The sequence below is a fragment of the Passer domesticus genome, chromosome 5 (assembly GCF_036417665.1).
Source record: "Passer domesticus isolate bPasDom1 chromosome 5, bPasDom1.hap1, whole genome shotgun sequence".
Taxonomy (NCBI): Eukaryota; Metazoa; Chordata; class Aves; order Passeriformes; family Passeridae; genus Passer; species Passer domesticus.
In genome coordinates this window covers 35571167-35589136 of record NC_087478.1, presented here as the reverse complement: position 1 = coordinate 35589136, position 17970 = coordinate 35571167, and the positions used below count along the sequence as shown (strand labels likewise).

The window sequence follows — 17970 nt, the reverse complement described above, 5'->3', positions numbered from 1 at the left end:
ACATTAATGTTCAAGTTCTGCCACACACAACTATATAGAGAGATAAGTTAATCACAAGAGCTCGTTCTGAAATCACATTATGATTTTAAGAGTCTCCTGATGGCCAGATGGAATTAAACAGAGGGAAAAAAATCTATCATGTTGAAATCAGAAATGAGGACAATCTGTCAAATCTAAACAAAAAGAACTCTCTTTAAAGCTGGAAGTGGTATCTAATTCTGTGATTTCCTTGCCAAGGTTAGTTGCTACTTTGAGTGAAGCATGCCATGTACTTTCAAATGCAGCTTCTTCTGCATAAGTAACATTCACAGTTGAGTCATATTCTCATGAATGCCCAAATACCTCAAATTTATTGGATTTTTATGGGATTTTTTTTTGAGACTTTGGTTTTATATGACTAAGCAGCTATAAAACTAGATTAAAAAATCAGCATTGCAAGTTAGTTAGGACTGATTGGAAACAGTATGTGATTTTGGCTCTGTTCCCTGTTTGACTGGGTCTCATTCAATCCCCATACAGAGCTAGGGGGATTTCAAAAACTGACAGTTTTAATTCCTGAAAGAATAAAAAAGGCTTCTGGAGAATATTACAGGAAAAATTATGGAAGATTTACAGGAAAAAGTACTTTTCTTTCCTGAACCTTGAGAGAGACAAAAAAAAAAAATCAATATCAGTTTATAACATTTATGATGGGAGTATATAATTTTGGTATAACAACTATTAACCATTTTAGCCTAAGAACTAGCTCTATGAATCTTAAAATACATGTGAAGAAAATTTGTAAAATAAAATTTTGTAATGCATATATATGACTAAATTCTTGCAGCCAGTGAAGGTGGGTTCATGTAATGCATAGATCAGCTTACTTTCTGTGGTCAGAGGATTAGTATGAGGAAGAAACGGAATCAGTTATTTTTTTTCAAATAATTTCTTTTATATTCCAAAATATGAAAAGATGAGGCTTAAACTAACAGATCTGAACAGACATCACTGGGAATAATTTTTAAATCTCCAAAGTTTCTACTTTTTTATTTATCAAAATGAGTATGGTACTATAAAAAAAATACTGCTGTCCTTTTAAGTTTTCATTTATCCCACAGAAGTTACACAGTTTTGAGGATTCTGGTTAACATGAATGATCTGGGAAAGCAAAGAACCCATGAGTGGAAACTTCTCTACTCTTGTTTTGGTCAGAAAAAATTAAGTTGTTCAGTAAGCTCTTACCTTTTGTTATGAAACCAGGATTTTGGTTATAATAGTGAGCAAGCCATCAGAGTTAGTTTCTTTAGAAAAAAAAAAATCACAGTCTCTTTTCTTGGATTCTTTATAGTTTTATTTTTAGTCTGTGAGTGTGGTGGGGAGGAATATTGATTTTTAAAAATTAAGTTCTAGCAACACACATGTATTAAATCTCATAATGTGCCTGTGAAGAAATTTGTTTAAAGCAACATTTTAATCTTAGTTCTTTAAAGGCAGTTCTGTACCTGCATTAGAGAATATTAAGTGTTTGATTTTCAAGGGCTTATTAAATATTCAGTCATTTTCTTTTTCCATTGTCAAGTATGTCAAGGGCAAACCTTCTGTGTCCTGGAATGTAACTCAAACTAAATGATTTTAAAAGATGCTTTTAAGTGCTCATGATAGAAAATATACATTACACTGTGAGGGGAGTTGAAAGAGGAGGTGTTGAGATCAAACCCCAGAACAAGTTGTATCCACACAAGATGCAAACTTTTTTTTTTGGGAAAACACTGAAATATGATGAGAGATTTTATTCAAAACTTAAATGTGAAGCAAGAAGTAAGGATGACTATGGCTATTAACACTTCCTGTGCATTAACCTCTTCACTGACTATGACCTGTCCATTTTGGAACACTAAGTAATTGTGTAGAAATAATTGCCTATTTAAGGGCATGGGATGGAGAGAAGAAGCTTATTTTAAATATGGACTAGGGTCAGTCTGATTTTATGAATATGTATAACACACCTGAGTGCAAGGGTCAATTTCCAGCTCTGCTGTTGCTTTGTTCAGGCTCTGTCTAAGCTGTTGAGCCTTAGAATGGCTCAGCAAGGCCCTGGCTCCATGCCAGGACAACAACCAGTCCCATGTCTGGGTTTGCTTGGAAGGGAAGCTTGTATGTGTGGGTCAGATGTGAGCCACAGCATCCTCTGGCCTTGTGCCTTTTCCTACTGGGAAATCCAGACATGGCCTACGAGCTAAGACTGTTGTCAGGATATTTGCACCACCATTTTTAGTGACCTTAATTTTTCTAGGTGCATAAGGAGACATGTGCAAGGTAAAACACGACTTTGGACTCATAAAAGTTCGGCTAATCCACAGACTGCTCAATTTGGTGTTCTAGAATTGGTTGTCAATTTTGAAATTGCTTGAAACTCTGAGCTACTCAGTCCCCCATGAAACACTGAATTCAAAGTAAGAATCATAAAGTTTTCTGCACCCAAAAAGTTATCTGCAGGCACCTCACACTCTAGATCTATGTGCTTCATTGAAAATTGAGTTCTAGATGATTAATCCACTTACTGTGAACATTAGTAGAACTTAGCAACAGAGCTTGCCTGGTGATCCTGTCAACTAGACAAGCTGGGAGATGGAATCTCTACTGTCTGAACGTGTGATGCTGATACACAAGAACAACATTGGGTGCACACTGCCTTCAGACTGTGAGCAGGGGGAATAAGCAGCCTACTGAGAGCTTTAACTGCTTAATGAGGAATGCCCTATGTGCTGTGTATTACATACTGAACATATTTGTAACTTTTAACTGCTTACTTCTGGTAAAAATGGACTGAACATTTTATTAATTCAATTTGTGTTAATTTCAATTTCAAAAATGGTGGCCCCAGAGTGTGTCTACAACCATTCTGTCAGTTAGAAAGATGGTTCCTTCAGGAAAAAAAAAAAAAAGAAAATCTAAATGAAGAAAGTTAATTTTATCACATCCATTGAAACATACAAAAAGGAATTACTTAAAAAAAAAACAAAAAACCCAACCCTTTTTAAGAAATGAAGAAAAGATCATGATTGAATATTGATGAATATAAATGATGTCAATATTAATGATTGAATATCACTTGAATATTATTTGAAAATTTTTCTCCAGCTTTTTTTTGAAGACTCAAAAACTGTGTTAGGGCTGAAATCATTGGTCTAAAAAAGTGGATGAATAAGGTGTTTTGCTGTATACCAAGGCTGAGCTTGTCTTGCAACTAGTCAAAGCCAAAGTTTTCAGACCTCTCACAGTAAAAGATTGCTAATGATTCAAACAGAAAATTGTTTTTTGCTGTAACCTTTTTGAAATAATGATCAGGCTAACTCCTTTTAGTTTTTTGTGCTTCATAAAAATAAAAAGGAAACAAACAGAAAGTTTGCAGAACTGAGGAATAGGACTTGGTTGATCACATCCACCAGAGAATCTGTGAGTTCAGATCTGTACTGTCTTTTTCTGAAATGTGGAGCTTGCCCACATGACAAAAATGGATGTATTTTTAGTGGCTAATCACTTTAGAGAAGCTGGAATTAGCTTGAAGGAGAAGGAAAGCATAAAATGGGGCTAGCACATGACTTCATTTAGTTTCTGTCATTGCAGTTGTGTATGAAAAACTTTTCAACACATTGCCTGATATGTAACATAATACTAACAAAGCACCTTTGTTAATATAAGGTTAATCCCTAAACATTTTTTGTTTGACTGATAGAATGTTCCTGCTTGCATTGGTCTTTGCATTTGCTTCTTGCATGTTCCCTGAATCCTCTGATTTTTGCAATCACCTTGTAGGTCTCTTCTGTGTGAGGCTTCATCTTGCTAGGTGCTATGCAAGCTCTGTCCTGATCCAAGGAGCTGGCAGTTCAAAAACAAATGCAATGAAGGATGAAAAGAATGTGTGTCTTTGCTCAAAATCAGTGATGGCATGCATATGCATGGCAAAATCTGTACATCTTATTGTCTTACATTACTATGAATGCTTTTTGCAGGCTTACCAAAAAATCTGTCACCAGATGGATAGTGTTTTCTTGTCTTTGTTCTAACCTCTCAAACATGATTGTCTTTAGCATGGATTTTGGGCATGACTGAATGTCTTCTTCCTTTAGGGATAATAACACACTGAATGTAGGTGCAGAGCTAAGAATTTCAATCTGCCTTGCCAAGTCCAATGTTAATGCAGTGTCAATGTTAAGCAAAACAGTAATAAATAGCTTGTCAGACAGTCCTACCGGTAGTTATTCTCTTGGTATTTGGCATTTTTTTTAGAAGGTTTCTGAACCTGAGTGGACTCTGAAATACAGTCCAGAAAAAGTGATAATTATTTACATACTGCTGGGTTCACTGCATTGTTTAATGCACAGTTAATCCTTGTTATATCTGAGTTGTTGGTAAATTATTTAGTTGTTGGTAAATTTTACTTTGGTTAGGCTGAATGTAGTTTTCTTTTATTTTCAGACAAAAAAAAAATTTCACTGTTGTGTGAAATTACCAGTGTTGTTGTTGAAGAGGTTGTCGAGTATTTTATCTGTCTAAAGTTCCCTCCCAAATTACAAACTACAGTGCTGACCTAGCTTCAGTGACTCAGCCTCCAAAGATTTGTTTGCTTTTTCCATCCTTGACTGTGTAGAAGGATTCTGGAGGATGCTCTGGGAGACATCCAAGAGTCATTCTTAGACCACCAGCGGCTTAGAGTCTGATACATTTTCTATCCCTCTTGTGGAGAAGCTTTGCAAAGATCTGCTGAAATTAATTCACTTAGGTTTTATAAAAGTGATTGTATTTACTGACTCTAGTTGTCTCACATAAGACTGAGGCGCTTTTGTGTATGTTGGTGTCAGGTGCTGTGAGCTATGAGCATGCAGCAGTTTTGTAGTTAAGGCAAAGGCAGAAAATCCTGTTCAGTAAAAATCAGACAGGGTAAGATTGCTAGCTTAGCTTGTGGCTAGAAGTCCAGACTGGATGATAAGTGTTCAGTTCAGTCTCTGAGTCAGTACTTTTTGAAAATAAACAGATTTAGAGTGTTTGCAATTGTAGGGCATGGTGTAATAACTTTTCTTTCCTTGACTGGGGAAAGGAAGCCATAAATAACCTGCAAATATCTGATATAGGTAGTTATATGGGATTTTTCATAGATCCATCTCATGAATCTGAATATAATAAATTTGCCAGACCTGCACTGCAAATTTAAGCTTGTTTCCAGAATAAATGAATTCTCTTTACAGGTTGTGAAGACAATATTTTATTGTCTAACAAGGGTTCCACGTTAGAAAAATACCAGCATTCAGTATTGTATGAGCCCAAATAAGTTCCCGTGGCACAAAACACTAAATATGAATGCTGATACTAAATTCAGTCATTGATATCTGAAGTATACAAAACTAGTTTGGGCACAATGGTGTATCCTGGATTAAAGTGGTTTATGGCTGTTACTTTGTATGTCTTGGACTAGAATTTTTCCAGTGACATTCAAGATTTCAGTGTGGAAACCAGATACCACATATTTTTAACCAGTTTAGGCATCTTTTTGCCTCCTTGGGCCCCTAACACTTTCAAAAATCTTCATGTCTCCAGAAGGCTTTTTTACCCCAGGATAATATTGGCTATAAAATGTTTATTAAGATGCAAATTCAAAATAAAAACTATTGTTATTTATGTGCCACACCACTGCTGTTTGAATGCTAGCTAATATGGTTGTAATGTCATCAAAAAGAAGTTGACTATTGTAGCAAAGAAGCAGCTGACCTCAAAACACCTTTTAATTTGGTGTACATTCCTCAATGTAAGAAAATCTATCTCCTGCTCTAGTTTTTTGGCTCAGTGTTAAATTTTGAGATCCTGTCCTGGATGTTCTCTGTTATTCAATGCTTGACTGTGATGGCTGAGTTGAAGATCAGTCAGTCTGTACTTTTTAAGTCCTAAATAATCTTTTGTGATGGCTGTTTCCAGGTAATTTACCTGTACTTTATCAATTCACGTGCCTCTACTAGAACTGAATTTGTATTTCCCTTTCTGTTTGGATCATCCTGAATTTGTAGCCTGGTTTGCAGGATTGTGTATCCTAAGAATGGGATAAAGCTCTGCCACCACAGTGTGTGAGATTCTGCAAGGCTTACTTTTAGTGCTGCCTGAGAGAATCAGTAATGGATGACTACAAACATAATAGGCTATGCAACCAACTCTACCTGTAACACAGAAGACATTTTCTATCAGTAAATATACTGTATTTGTAAATCACTGAAAATCTAAAGGAAACCCAGAGTTTGGATCTGGTCCTAGATCCCCGTGAGGTGCTCTTCAAGACAGGTGTGAGTCCTGAACCATGATCTCAAGACTGTTAGGGTGAGAGCGGGACATGTGTAAGCACTGCTGTGGCTGGTGTGTATGGGGACTGCTTGAAAGGAACCTTGACCACTGAATCAAATTCAGACAGTTTAGTAGAGATTAAAGAATTTTCCTAATGAGTTGCATTTTGTCATGATTGACAAAATCCATTGCCAAGACTTTTCCTGCTCCTGGACTCCTAACCTGCGTGTGAGAGCTGTCTGCTGCTCTTCTCTGGCCTAGATGGAAATTTTTATGTGTATGAATTTGTCAGCCATTTGGGGAAGAATGAGTAAATGCTTTACTATAAATGCAGACATCATTTGTATTACTATGAAGACCTGTGTGGTTCTGATGTCTCTTTTATCTCTTTGTGTTTCAGTTCATCGCTTTTGCCTCTTTATTCTTCATCTTAGTTTCAATCACAACCTTCTGCCTGGAAACACACGAGGCTTTCAACACTATTATAAACAAAACTGAACAGGTCATCAACGGGACAGAAGCCGTGTTACAGTATGAGATTGAGACAGATCCTGCACTGACATACGTGGAAGGAGTCTGCGTGGTATGGTTTACATTTGAATTTTTAGTACGTGTTATTTTTTCTCCCAACAAACTTGAATTCATCAAAAACCTCTTGAATATCATTGACTTTGTGGCCATCCTGCCCTTCTATCTAGAAGTGGGCCTGAGTGGGCTCTCCTCCAAAGCTGCTAAGGACGTGCTTGGTTTCCTCAGGGTGGTAAGGTTTGTCAGGATCCTCCGAATTTTCAAGCTCACTCGGCACTTCGTGGGCCTCAGGGTGCTGGGCCACACTCTGCGAGCCAGCACCAATGAATTTCTGCTGCTGATAATATTCCTGGCACTTGGTGTTTTGATATTTGCCACTATGATCTACTACGCGGAGCGGGTGGGAGCCCAGCCTAATGACCCATCAGCAAGTGAACACACACAGTTCAAAAACATCCCTATCGGCTTCTGGTGGGCTGTAGTCACCATGACCACCCTGGGATATGGGGATATGTATCCACGGACTTGGTCAGGCATGCTGGTGGGAGCCCTGTGTGCACTGGCGGGAGTGCTCACCATAGCCATGCCCGTGCCTGTGATAGTTAACAATTTTGGGATGTACTACTCCCTGGCCATGGCAAAGCAGAAGTTGCCAAGGAAGCGAAAGAAGCACATCCCTCCTGCTCCTCAAGCCAGCTCACCCACCTTCTGCAAGACAGACTTGAACATGGCCTGCAATAGCACACAGGGAGACATCTGCCTGGGCAAGGACAACCAGCTGATGGAACACAACAGATCATCAGGTAGGACCCCACTGGAAATGCATGTCCTCTGAAAATACTTTATAGACCAGTATGTTTGGTAGGGGTCAGAAAGCAGCCAGTCTTTCTGCCAGGAGAAGATGTAGCTCCCACCCTTCTCCCCTCCAACATTTGCGTGTGTCAGTCTCATAGAGGACAAAAATAGGTATAGTGATGTTCCCAAACCTCTATGTAGCTGGTCTATACAGTTTTGCTTGCTCTGTTGAGAATGCTTTCCTGCTGATGATATCAACCTTTTCTTTTGCCTGTTGTTTGTTGCGTTGTATGGATGTTTCTTGTTTTTCTGCATGACCGTGACTATTTGAGCAGCCACCGTGTCCCACCCTGTTGGACTCCATGGTGTTTTGCCTCAGTGTCTGTCTCTTGTGTCAGCTTTGCCTGTGCCACATCGTGGCCTGTTAAGCAAGATCCTACAAAGAAGCAGTCATTTAAAAGGAGCAGGTGCTTTACATCCAAAGCCCAGCACTCAAAGGAAATAGGAAGAAATTTTCTTTCTAGTTTTCTTTCCATTTGACATTCTGCTTCCCTGGCTAAAAGAATCCCTTCATCTGTGTTAGATGAGACATTGCATGATATTTACTATTCATTAAATTATACTAGCATAGCTGATGTAAATCTTGTCAAGAAAAAAGAAAATGACAGCCCTTACCACCATCATTGCTATTACAGTTGATTTTTGTGATTTCTATTACCTTATTTGTTAGATTTCCAAATGAGGAATAAGGAGTATTTTGTGCTTTACTCAGTGAAATTGCATATCAAATGACAGCCTCAATCCCTCCAAGCCACTGCTCAATATTCCAAATCTGTTGCAAATAAAGGTTAAATTTTACCTCTCAGTATAATTAAATAGTTTAGCAGCAAGAATATTTTTTGTTTGTTTCTTAAGTGTATTTATTCTTAAGCCAAACACAATCTGTTTAAAAGCTCACATACCAGTGATGAGACTCCAGCTATAAAGCTGCTAAAGAATAATAAGAGGAAAACCACTCATGACTGGTGTAATTCAGTAATTGAAATATAGATTTTAAAAAGAAGAGTCTGGAAAATCCACCTCTGCACAGTATCCTTCTTCGATCTGTTGCTCTGTTACTGAAGAGCTTTATGTTCAAAGAAGCTCGGTTTCACTCTCCGAGTTACTGTTCACAAATTAACATAGATTTTTGAACATCTTAAATGTATTTAAAAGGATGGAAATGCTTGGAAAGACTCAGACTGACAATAAAATATAGTTAGGTTTTCAGTGCTTTGACTGATACCCACTTTGAGATAGCATCTTTAAACTGTGGATGACAACAGCTTTTTCATGCCATCAGGTCCTACCAAAGGTATTCTGAGTGGAGATGGCTCAGTGTGATCACTATGTCTCTCACTAAGAGACATTTTTTTTTGTGTCTACAGCTTTATTTACAAGGGGTTATAATCCTCGAAGTTAGAGAGAAAGCAGACATGCAAGAAGGAGCCATTTTAAGGTGTTATCTTCCTTTTCAGTAGTGCCACCGCTCACATCATGCACTGTAGCTTTATTTCTGGTAAAGAATGTTATTAGAGTCACCATGAATTATGTGCAAAACTTCAAGGCTGAATTCTGCCCTTTGCATTCCCAGTTCAGCAAAAAAACATGCTCAGGTTTATATGCAAAGGTAAAGCTGAAGTTATGTGCTGTAATGAGAAGAGATTTTTTTTTCCTGAAGTGTTGCCAAAGTGAATTTGTAATGGTAGATAATTTTAAAAGAGAGTCCTTTGGGAGTGACAAATCAGGAGAGGTACAAGTTTTGCCATTTGACAAAATAAAGTGCAGAGACCAAGACAGCATTTAATGTTGGGTACTTATGATGACAAGCAGTGCAAGAGTAATAAATATGGAAATGAAAGCTAAGTGTGTTAATAAACAGTGTATAGTGCCAAATATTGAAAATATAGTCCTCCTGGGTGAGGGCTTGTCTTTAAAACATTAAACTGTATATTCTAAACAAAAAAAGACACAACCTCTTCTTTAGCAAAAATGATAGCCAAAATAGTAAATAAGTGTTTGAAATATCCAAGGCTGACTGTATTCTGACAAGTTACAGTCCAGAGTAGGTGAATAACTGAGCCTTGGTTTGATTATTTCTTAGTTCATGTTAGTTTAATCTAATTTTATACAAATTTTAGAATAAGAACAGGAAAGTTAAAAGGTCATTTATTCTTGAATAAAACATATATATCTTTTGCCATTTTATACTGATTAATGATGAATTGCAATCTTGTTTTCTTCTAATGATTTACTTTATATCTACTTTTTGAGTGATGGGAATATCTGGCATTCAGCGTAAGCTCTTTGTGATGTCTCATTTCCTCATTCATTATTGTCTGTAAATGGGCATGGTGCTTTAACCAGTGTTATCAGGTGAAGACAGTGCAGGAAGTGAGCAGCCACTCTCACCTGGTGAAAGGCTCCCTCCCATCAGACGTTCTAGTACAAGAGACAAAAACAGAAGAGGGGGAACATGTTTCCTACTGACAACAGGTGATTACACGTGTGCTACTGATGGAGGGATCAGGAAAGGTATGGACTTCTTTCATTAGATCATAAAAGGTTACTCAGCAATGTGCTTGTGAAAAACAATCTTAGAGTAAAATGATGTGCACAATGCTCTAAGAGGAAAGACTGTACTCACAATGTACCTTTTTTTCCTTTACTCCTAGTCATTCTTTTCCTTTTAGAAACACTCATCCCCTTTAGTCTTCAAAAAATGTGCTTGATGTTGGACCCTCATTTCACTTGTGTCTTCATTTGTCCATAACCTCTAGTGGAAAAGCCTGCAATTCAGACCTTGTTCATTCAACCACTCATCACTCAATATAACTTGTCATTCTAAAAGACAAATTAATCATATTATAACTGTGGTCCGCTCTTAATAAAATTGACAGCTGAATACACTTTAAAGGTTGACATGTCAGAAGTAAGCAACATTTCTGAACACAAAAAAGCATATCCTGAGATGCTATTTAGATTTCTTTCAAACAAAATTTTGAGCCTATAATGCCAAAAAATATTTTTATTCCTTGGCAGTACACCACTGATACCAAAAGATTCCTGTCTACCCCAGCCGTAATTCAGCTATGTAGTAAAACAATGCTTGACCTTGCAAGGTGTTAAAAATGCCTTTCCAGTTATTTAACCTCCTCAAATCTAATTACTTGCTTCTCAGTAGGATGGGACTGCCCAGGTGGAGTTTGTAAAACTGTTTTGTGCTTGTATCTCCCACATGACTGATTGTTTCTACCCCAGTAGGCCACATCTGCCTGTGGCTGCAAACCTAGCATCAGGAAACAGCCCTAAGATCAGCATGCCTGTGGTAGTCTTCCCATTTCCTTGGATAGGAACTGCTTTTGTTTCTTAGCAAATTATATTCCTCTGACCTTGTAACATTCAGACAGATTTTGCATTCCTGAGTGAAGTGTAGTTGTTCACCTCAGTGATTACCTGAAGTAGCCATGTGGCACTGGACAAATATTTTTGCTCAAGATTTTTCTGCCTTTTTTTTTTTTCCCAAACTTTCTTGCTGTATAACAAACATAGCTGTCCCAGCAGCCATATATCTAAAGGAATTCTCTTGGGTTGTTCTGCCAATGCTCTTTTTGCATTCAAAGCATAAGCTCAGTAGGCTAAACCTGTGAAGGCAGATATGCAACCAGTTCCACGTGTATGGCACTTGTGGAGTATGACTCTATGCTCGGGCATTTTACGTACTCCTGTGTATAAGGTTTAGCTTAAATGAAAAATCATTGCAAGCATGTTTTTGCACGAATTTACTACATTTTTCACTGAGCATATATTTCACTGTCTCTCAACAACTAGGATTATTTAAAATATCTCTAATGCTAAGAGTCTTTGAGGAGGTCAAGAACACCTGGATAAGGTAGGGTACCATGGCATCTTGCATGATCATCTTTTTGACTTCACTCAGCAAGTTAGGCTGGTAACCATGACTAGAGCAGATCAGAAATAATAAAAGAAGTTACCCATCGGCTACTAAAGACATATTTATATAACAGTAAAGCCTATTTTATCCTGGAACATTTTGATTTGTAAATCTAGATTTAAAAGAAAATTTTTTTGGTAGTTTTTGTAGGTTTTGTAGTTTTTACTAGAAAACTGGGGCTTAAGGTCAGAATGGACAGTTTTTTGATGAGAAATATGCTATTTGCCTGGCTCTGATGATAATCTTAGTTGAAGCTGAAATATTTTAGTCACTGGCTTTGGAATGTATTTTATACAGAGTGGGGAAGTTAATCCATAAGCAGAAAATATCTTCAAGTAATATACAAATGGGTTTGAATGCTTGAATGTCATTCGCACATCAAGTCTACTACCTCTACATTTTATTTTACCCTTTCTTTCTTTCCTTCTTTTGGTACATTCTTCTTGCTTGGTTTGTTCCTTGGTTGATTCTTCTTGTTTGGTTTGTTCCTTAGTTGATTCTTGGTTGTTCAGTTATAATTTATTCTGAGCTTTTTTGCATCTCCATTTCCAGGATGATACTGATTCGGAGCTGATCCACTAAAATACCTGAAAAGTACTGATTTTGGATCATGCATCTCTCACTATTCATCTTGTGTATCTGGTTTTCATTTTTTAGGAGTTTCTCCTTTGTTTATAATCTTTACCATCATCCTCTCTCAGTTCTTTCCTTTTATCATTAGAAGAGTAGCAAGAAAATAATCTTAAAAACTACTTTCCTAGCTTCTATGTGAAAAAGCTATCTGATTATTTTGATTTGTTTTTAATAAGCTTTATGTTTACAGGGAGTTTAAATATATACACTAGCATTGTGCTTCTCTTTAATTCCCTTTTCAAAAATAATTCTTTCTAGTCTGGGTAGATACTGAAAGAAACTCAGAAACTGGAGGCTGTTTCAGAAATGTATCAGAATTCTGTGTAGTATCACAGTCTAGTCTGCCCTTGCCATCTGGAGGGAACATTGCATAATGTTTTAGCAGACATGACGTTATACATTTGCTTTAAGTGTAGTTTTACAGTATGCAGATTTCAGGATAAAAATGTGTTAATTGTTGTAAGGGGAGAGCCTAAGATATGATTTTTCCTAAAGATGCCATTAACTGTCTGTTACTTAGAGACCTAGAATTTGAGCCAGTAACTGTTTTAATCAGGAAAAAAAAAAAAAGTTTGTTGACATTCCATGTCGTGTTTAGCTTTACTGTCATTGGTATTTTAAGGTTTCTGGGGGGAAAAAGTCTCATTATTTCCCTATAAGCAATTTAGACCTGAATATTTTAACCTGACAAATGCTTAAATGCATACTTGTCTTCAAGGAAATAAGTAGTACCACTGAAATCAGTGAGATTTCTCATGCTTGCACTGAAGCTTGCTCCATGTACTTCAGGAGCAAGGTCCTGCCTGGATTAATCTTTGTTGTATTTCCTTGCTGATATCTTCAGGTCGACAAGCAGATCTGTTACCTAACAAATGGGGCTATTCAGCAGCTGCTGAAAATAGTTGAATATGAAGATAGTGATGCAGTGAACAGCAATGTTTTTTTGTTGGTTTACAGCATAGCCTCTTCAAAGTGAAACAATTCACAGTAGCAAAAAATAGGTAGCTAGAGCTCACAGTGTACGTGAACAGAAATATCTGTAAGTGCAATGTTCCCTTCAAATTGTGAAGCATTATGTGGTTGCCTCATTTAATAATTAATAATTTACTACTTGCCTATATGGATTAATACCGTTGATTTTGTTCAAATCATCTGGAAAAGAAGCACAAATTCAATGTTTTAAGTTTGCCATTGAGGCGGTATTTACAAATATGTCAAACTTTGCTGTCTTATTAGACTTCAAAATTAGAAGCCTAAGGGTTAATATTTTTGAAGATAAAGCTTCTATATTATCATTCAGTCCTCTGAAAAACTGGTTTACACATACTGTATAAAATTTATCTGGTTTCTGGTTTATTTATTTTAAAGAAAAAATTGTGCTTTATTCGGAATTGAATGTAGCAGAGCTTATGTAATTCTGACAGTTTCTGTAGTCTGTCTTAATGGATTTTCGATTATGCTTAGCCAGATAGCTCAGTCACTCTGGTGGGATCACTTCTCTTGCTCTCTGTGCAACCCTGCTGAAGCCCACAGTGTGATTCTAAGTGCAAGATGGGATGTGGAAGAGCAGGTCAGACCTCTTGTGTGGTGGTCTGTTTAATTTTTTTGGGAAAAACTAGATGCATTAATTTGTAAATAATTTTATTTATTAGTATCTTTTGGTAGTAATGTGTCTCAGCACTGAGTTCTTTTGCAGGCAGATTCCCTCTGAGTCCCTGATAGCTCCTTGGGTTACATTACATTGTACTGTTTGTCTTTGTCTATTTTTTTGGCTGAATTCAACTGATGTCTGTGCATTTTCTCATACAAGGCTATGAAAAATCTCGAAGCCTAAACAACATAGCTGGCTTGACAGGCAATGCTCTGCGACTGTCTCCAGTAACATCACCCTACAGCTCACCTTGTCCTCTAAGGCGCTCTCGGTCTCCCATCCCTTCCATCTTGTAAACCAGATGGCATCAATCGGCTACATAGTATTAAATCTAATACTGTTTACCACATACTGGAAATAAATGTAGCATTAAGCATAGGCTCCACAAATATGGTCTAACTCCTGCATGATACAACTGTCAGTAGTAAGAAAAGCCACTTGGGTACCTGAAGATTTTTGTCTTGGCTTTTAAAGATTACTTCAGGTAGCATTTCTCCTTTTATCTACTATATTGTCCTACTTTCCTGTGGCAATAAAAGGACAGTTAGTGGATGCTTTTGTCCATATAATCAATAAATAAGCATATTTTCAGGGAGATTTACTTAAAATAATGTGCTTCCAAATAATTATCAGTCACTCCATTGAACCTTCATTTCTTGTGACTCTAATCCATTCTGAAGATGTCTGCTCTGAAGGGTCTGCTCATTTGCATGGACCATCCTGTCTCCATCACCTGACAAGCAGTGTTGCGGATCGTGGAGACCACAGAGGGCTCTGGATATGTGTTCTCACTTTGTTACCATCCTGCTGAAATGAAAGCACTGATAAACTGGTCTGCATGTGGGATTGTTTTTCTGTGTTTAACCTTTTCCTTTATTTTTTTAACTATCTACTTGTTTATAAACGACTTTATTTTGCGATTAACTTATTTCGGTGCTGGATTGCTGTATCAGAGTTCTGAATGTCTCCGGTTGTTTGCACACAGATAACTGCAAAGAGGTTGTCATTACTGGTTACACGCAAGCAGAAGCCAGATCTCTTTCTTAATGGCTTGGGGAAGGCACAAAACATGCAAGAAAGGTAAACGCCATCCAGACTTGCAATTTTAAGCTAGCAAGTGCTGCTTGGTACTGTAGTATTTTATCTACTCCAGGGTTCTTCAACATTTTCAGATGCTGAGTACCAAGTAAAATTGAAACAATTATTGGGGGCTTTTTTTTTGCCATTGTAAGAGGGTAGCAGTTCTCAAGTCGGGTTTTTGACCAGCCTTATACCTCTGGCTAGTGGGCTTCAAAAATTTCTTCATTCAATGTTTTTTGAGGTGCTTTGTCCTATGTGTTGTTTGTCTGTCTGTTTTGCAACCTGTCTCCTTGTATTCTCCATCTGTCTCCATTAAAGCACAGAGATACTGTTAAAATGCCCCCCTCTTTTAAGTTGAACTAAGAACACTTTTTCTCCTTTTCTCTTTTTTTCATATGGACTATACATCCATGTATAGATAGAAGTATACATATTTTTCAAGTGCAGTTAGTATCAACTAGACTAACTCGTGTGCACTCCTAAGGTTTTTTGAGCGGCTTTTCAGCACTGACCGGTTGCCTATTGCATCAATCTTCCTCCCAGCAACCAGCATTCATTACAATTTTGAAGCTGTATCTCCTCTAGTGGCTTTTTCATTCAATATTAACCTCTGTTTATGCAACAGGACAAATGCAATGGCAAATTTGAGGTTCTGGGCTGGTGAGGAAAAATTACCCTTAAACTGTAGAGTTTTAGAACTACATGGGGAAGGCCATAATGACTGAATCTTAAGTGATCCTTGAAATTGTTGAATAATACCTGACTGTCATGTTTTACTTTTTTGTTAGGAAAAGAAATTATATTTATTGTTGACCATGTAACATGTTCTGTATATAGCCAAGCCCAATAGCATGACCTGCATGTCAGAATTCTTGTACAATAATGTAGTTATCAAAGTATACATTTCTGATATTTAGAGATGTACATTGATTTACTTTTGGTAAAATATTGTCAATAGAGAGATAATTGCAAACAGCTTTTAGCAAATGAATTAATATAATATCTGGTGCTGCTGTTATATTAACTACAGTGTTGTACAGAATTTATCATGGATTTTTGACTGCTGAAAAAGGGACAATGGAATTTAGCCATACCAAGGACTGTACTGGAAAGAGACTGCTGCTGCTGAATGGGCCCTGATAAACGACTCACACCTTGAGGAGGTCACTGAGACTTTGCGTGCGAAGCAGAGCTTGTTAAAGAAGATGAAAGACCGCTCATAATTACTGCTGCCAGAGGAAGGGGTGACTAGTCACTGTTGATGAGTCAGTGTAAATAAAACGTGTGTGCATGGAAAATCAGTTTTTATCTATATCAAGGAAAGCTGAATTCATGTCATCATTGCTAAGGTTCCATGCAAAGACCCCCACCCCTGTGTTTATTATTCCTGGTTCCTGCAGTAAGCTGTGCTGTGGATCATACAAAGACACACGCTTAATAATGATAGTGATGTAAACTACATCTGTCTTGACTTCTGTCATACTAATGGCATATATTGCAAAAGTCACAAATTTGAACAGAGTAGGTTTACATAAGTCTTTGCTTTCTCAGTTTGCCATGACCTAAATTGTTATGAATTGTAGTGTACATGCCAAGTCCTAAGTTTACTTTTCACTTTGATAACAAAAATGTGACTGCAGACAAACATCACTGACTTTGTTCACAGCACACAGTCTTCTTTCATTGTTACCTCAAACTATAAGTATTATCAGAAATAAAATTCTGGCAGCAAGAATATTTTGTGGTTTTTTTTTTTTTTAATTCAAAGTGTTGCAAACCCAACATCAATAAGTATAAAAATTGTATTAAAATTATATTCTATAAATGTATATTTTACATAAAATATATATTCTTTGATAAGTTATTTTCTGTGATTTTTGTGGTAAATGGATCTAGTCTATTCTATGTTTATGAGACATTGTAGTGCTACGATGTGGTAATTATGTTCTCTCCATCCTATTCAGTGGGAAATTCTCCAGAATCTGTTTTGTCACCCTGGTGTCCCGATTGTAGGGACCTGTCCCAGTTGTGAAATCTCTGTATCGTGGAACTTCTGTGAACATGTCAAGGTGCATGCACAATCCTGGTGGAAACCAGTGGAAATGTAATACCTGAATTGGAGAATAAAAGGCAAAAGACCTGGGGAGGAACTTGGAACATATCTTCTGAACTGGCTCATGAGCTTTCTTTAGCTGTATTGGTCCCCTGCCTGCTACTGGCCATCCCAGTTCTCAAACCAGCCTCCTGGAATGCCTGAAGAGCTAATTCAAAAGCGAGCATGAGCTGGCTTCTGCAGCAATTGAAAATTTACCAGCTTGTTAATGACCTGTGGCTCATGTAGAAATTTCTGTCAGGCTAGGTATTTTAAGTCTGATGGAAGTTTTGTTGCATACTGGTGTGAAGTCAAACCTAAAAAAGGATGTGATAAATGGTTGCTTAAAGTTTCTAATATACTGTATTTGTGGCAACCAGAAAACCCCAAATACACAAGCAGATTGTCTGAGAGCAGTGAGGTAGCTAGTACAGTTTTACAAATGATCGGATAGGCTGTAACACCGTATTTTGGCATATGTGCTGTAATGTAAGAAAGGTTCCAGAAAACAGGATAAGGAAACAGGTGTTCAATTTTAGAAAATGTATTATAACGTTCTGTCAGTAAAGCTCACTGTGCTGTTTGCCCAGGGGTTAAGGGTTGCCTGTACTGTGATTGTGAGCTGTACCCAAGGGAAGAAGAGTTGTAGTGCTCAGCCAGCACAAGGCTCACAGCCAGCCCCAGTCACCCAGGGTGATGTTTGCCCCAAGCACCTAGAGAGAGGTGCCTGCCTTCCTCAGTGCTACACAGGGACAGTGATGATCCCCAGATGGGATGCAGACAAGGGGGTGCATTTTGTTGGTCAAGGTTTTGGGAAACACTGATGGCCAGATGGTGTCTGACATCTTCCACTGTCTCTGGATGGTGAGGAGCATGGATGGATCTCCA

The 17970-nt window shown here is 37.6% G+C and overlaps 1 protein-coding gene across 14 annotated transcripts in view; it reads left to right on the top strand.

Moving 5' to 3' along the window:
* The window catches only part of KCNC2 (potassium voltage-gated channel subfamily C member 2), a 99512-nt gene extending 82361 nt beyond the window's left edge, over window positions 1–17151 (top strand). For 4 of the 14 annotated variants that reach the window (XM_064419527.1, XM_064419524.1, XM_064419528.1 and 1 more), the window contains exons 3-5: window positions 6710–7640; window positions 10039–10206; window positions 14070–17151. In XM_064419527.1, coding sequence (XP_064275597.1) covers window positions 6710–7640; window positions 10039–10206; window positions 14070–14206 — 1236 coding nt within the window. In that variant the 3' untranslated portion in view covers window positions 14207–17151. Of the gene's footprint in view, window positions 1–6709; window positions 7641–7967 lie in introns of all 14 variants that reach the window. The other 10 variants (XR_010362125.1, XM_064419531.1, XM_064419530.1 and 7 more) reach the window with 10 other exon arrangements.
* Window positions 17152–17970: the final 819 nt, after the last annotated feature.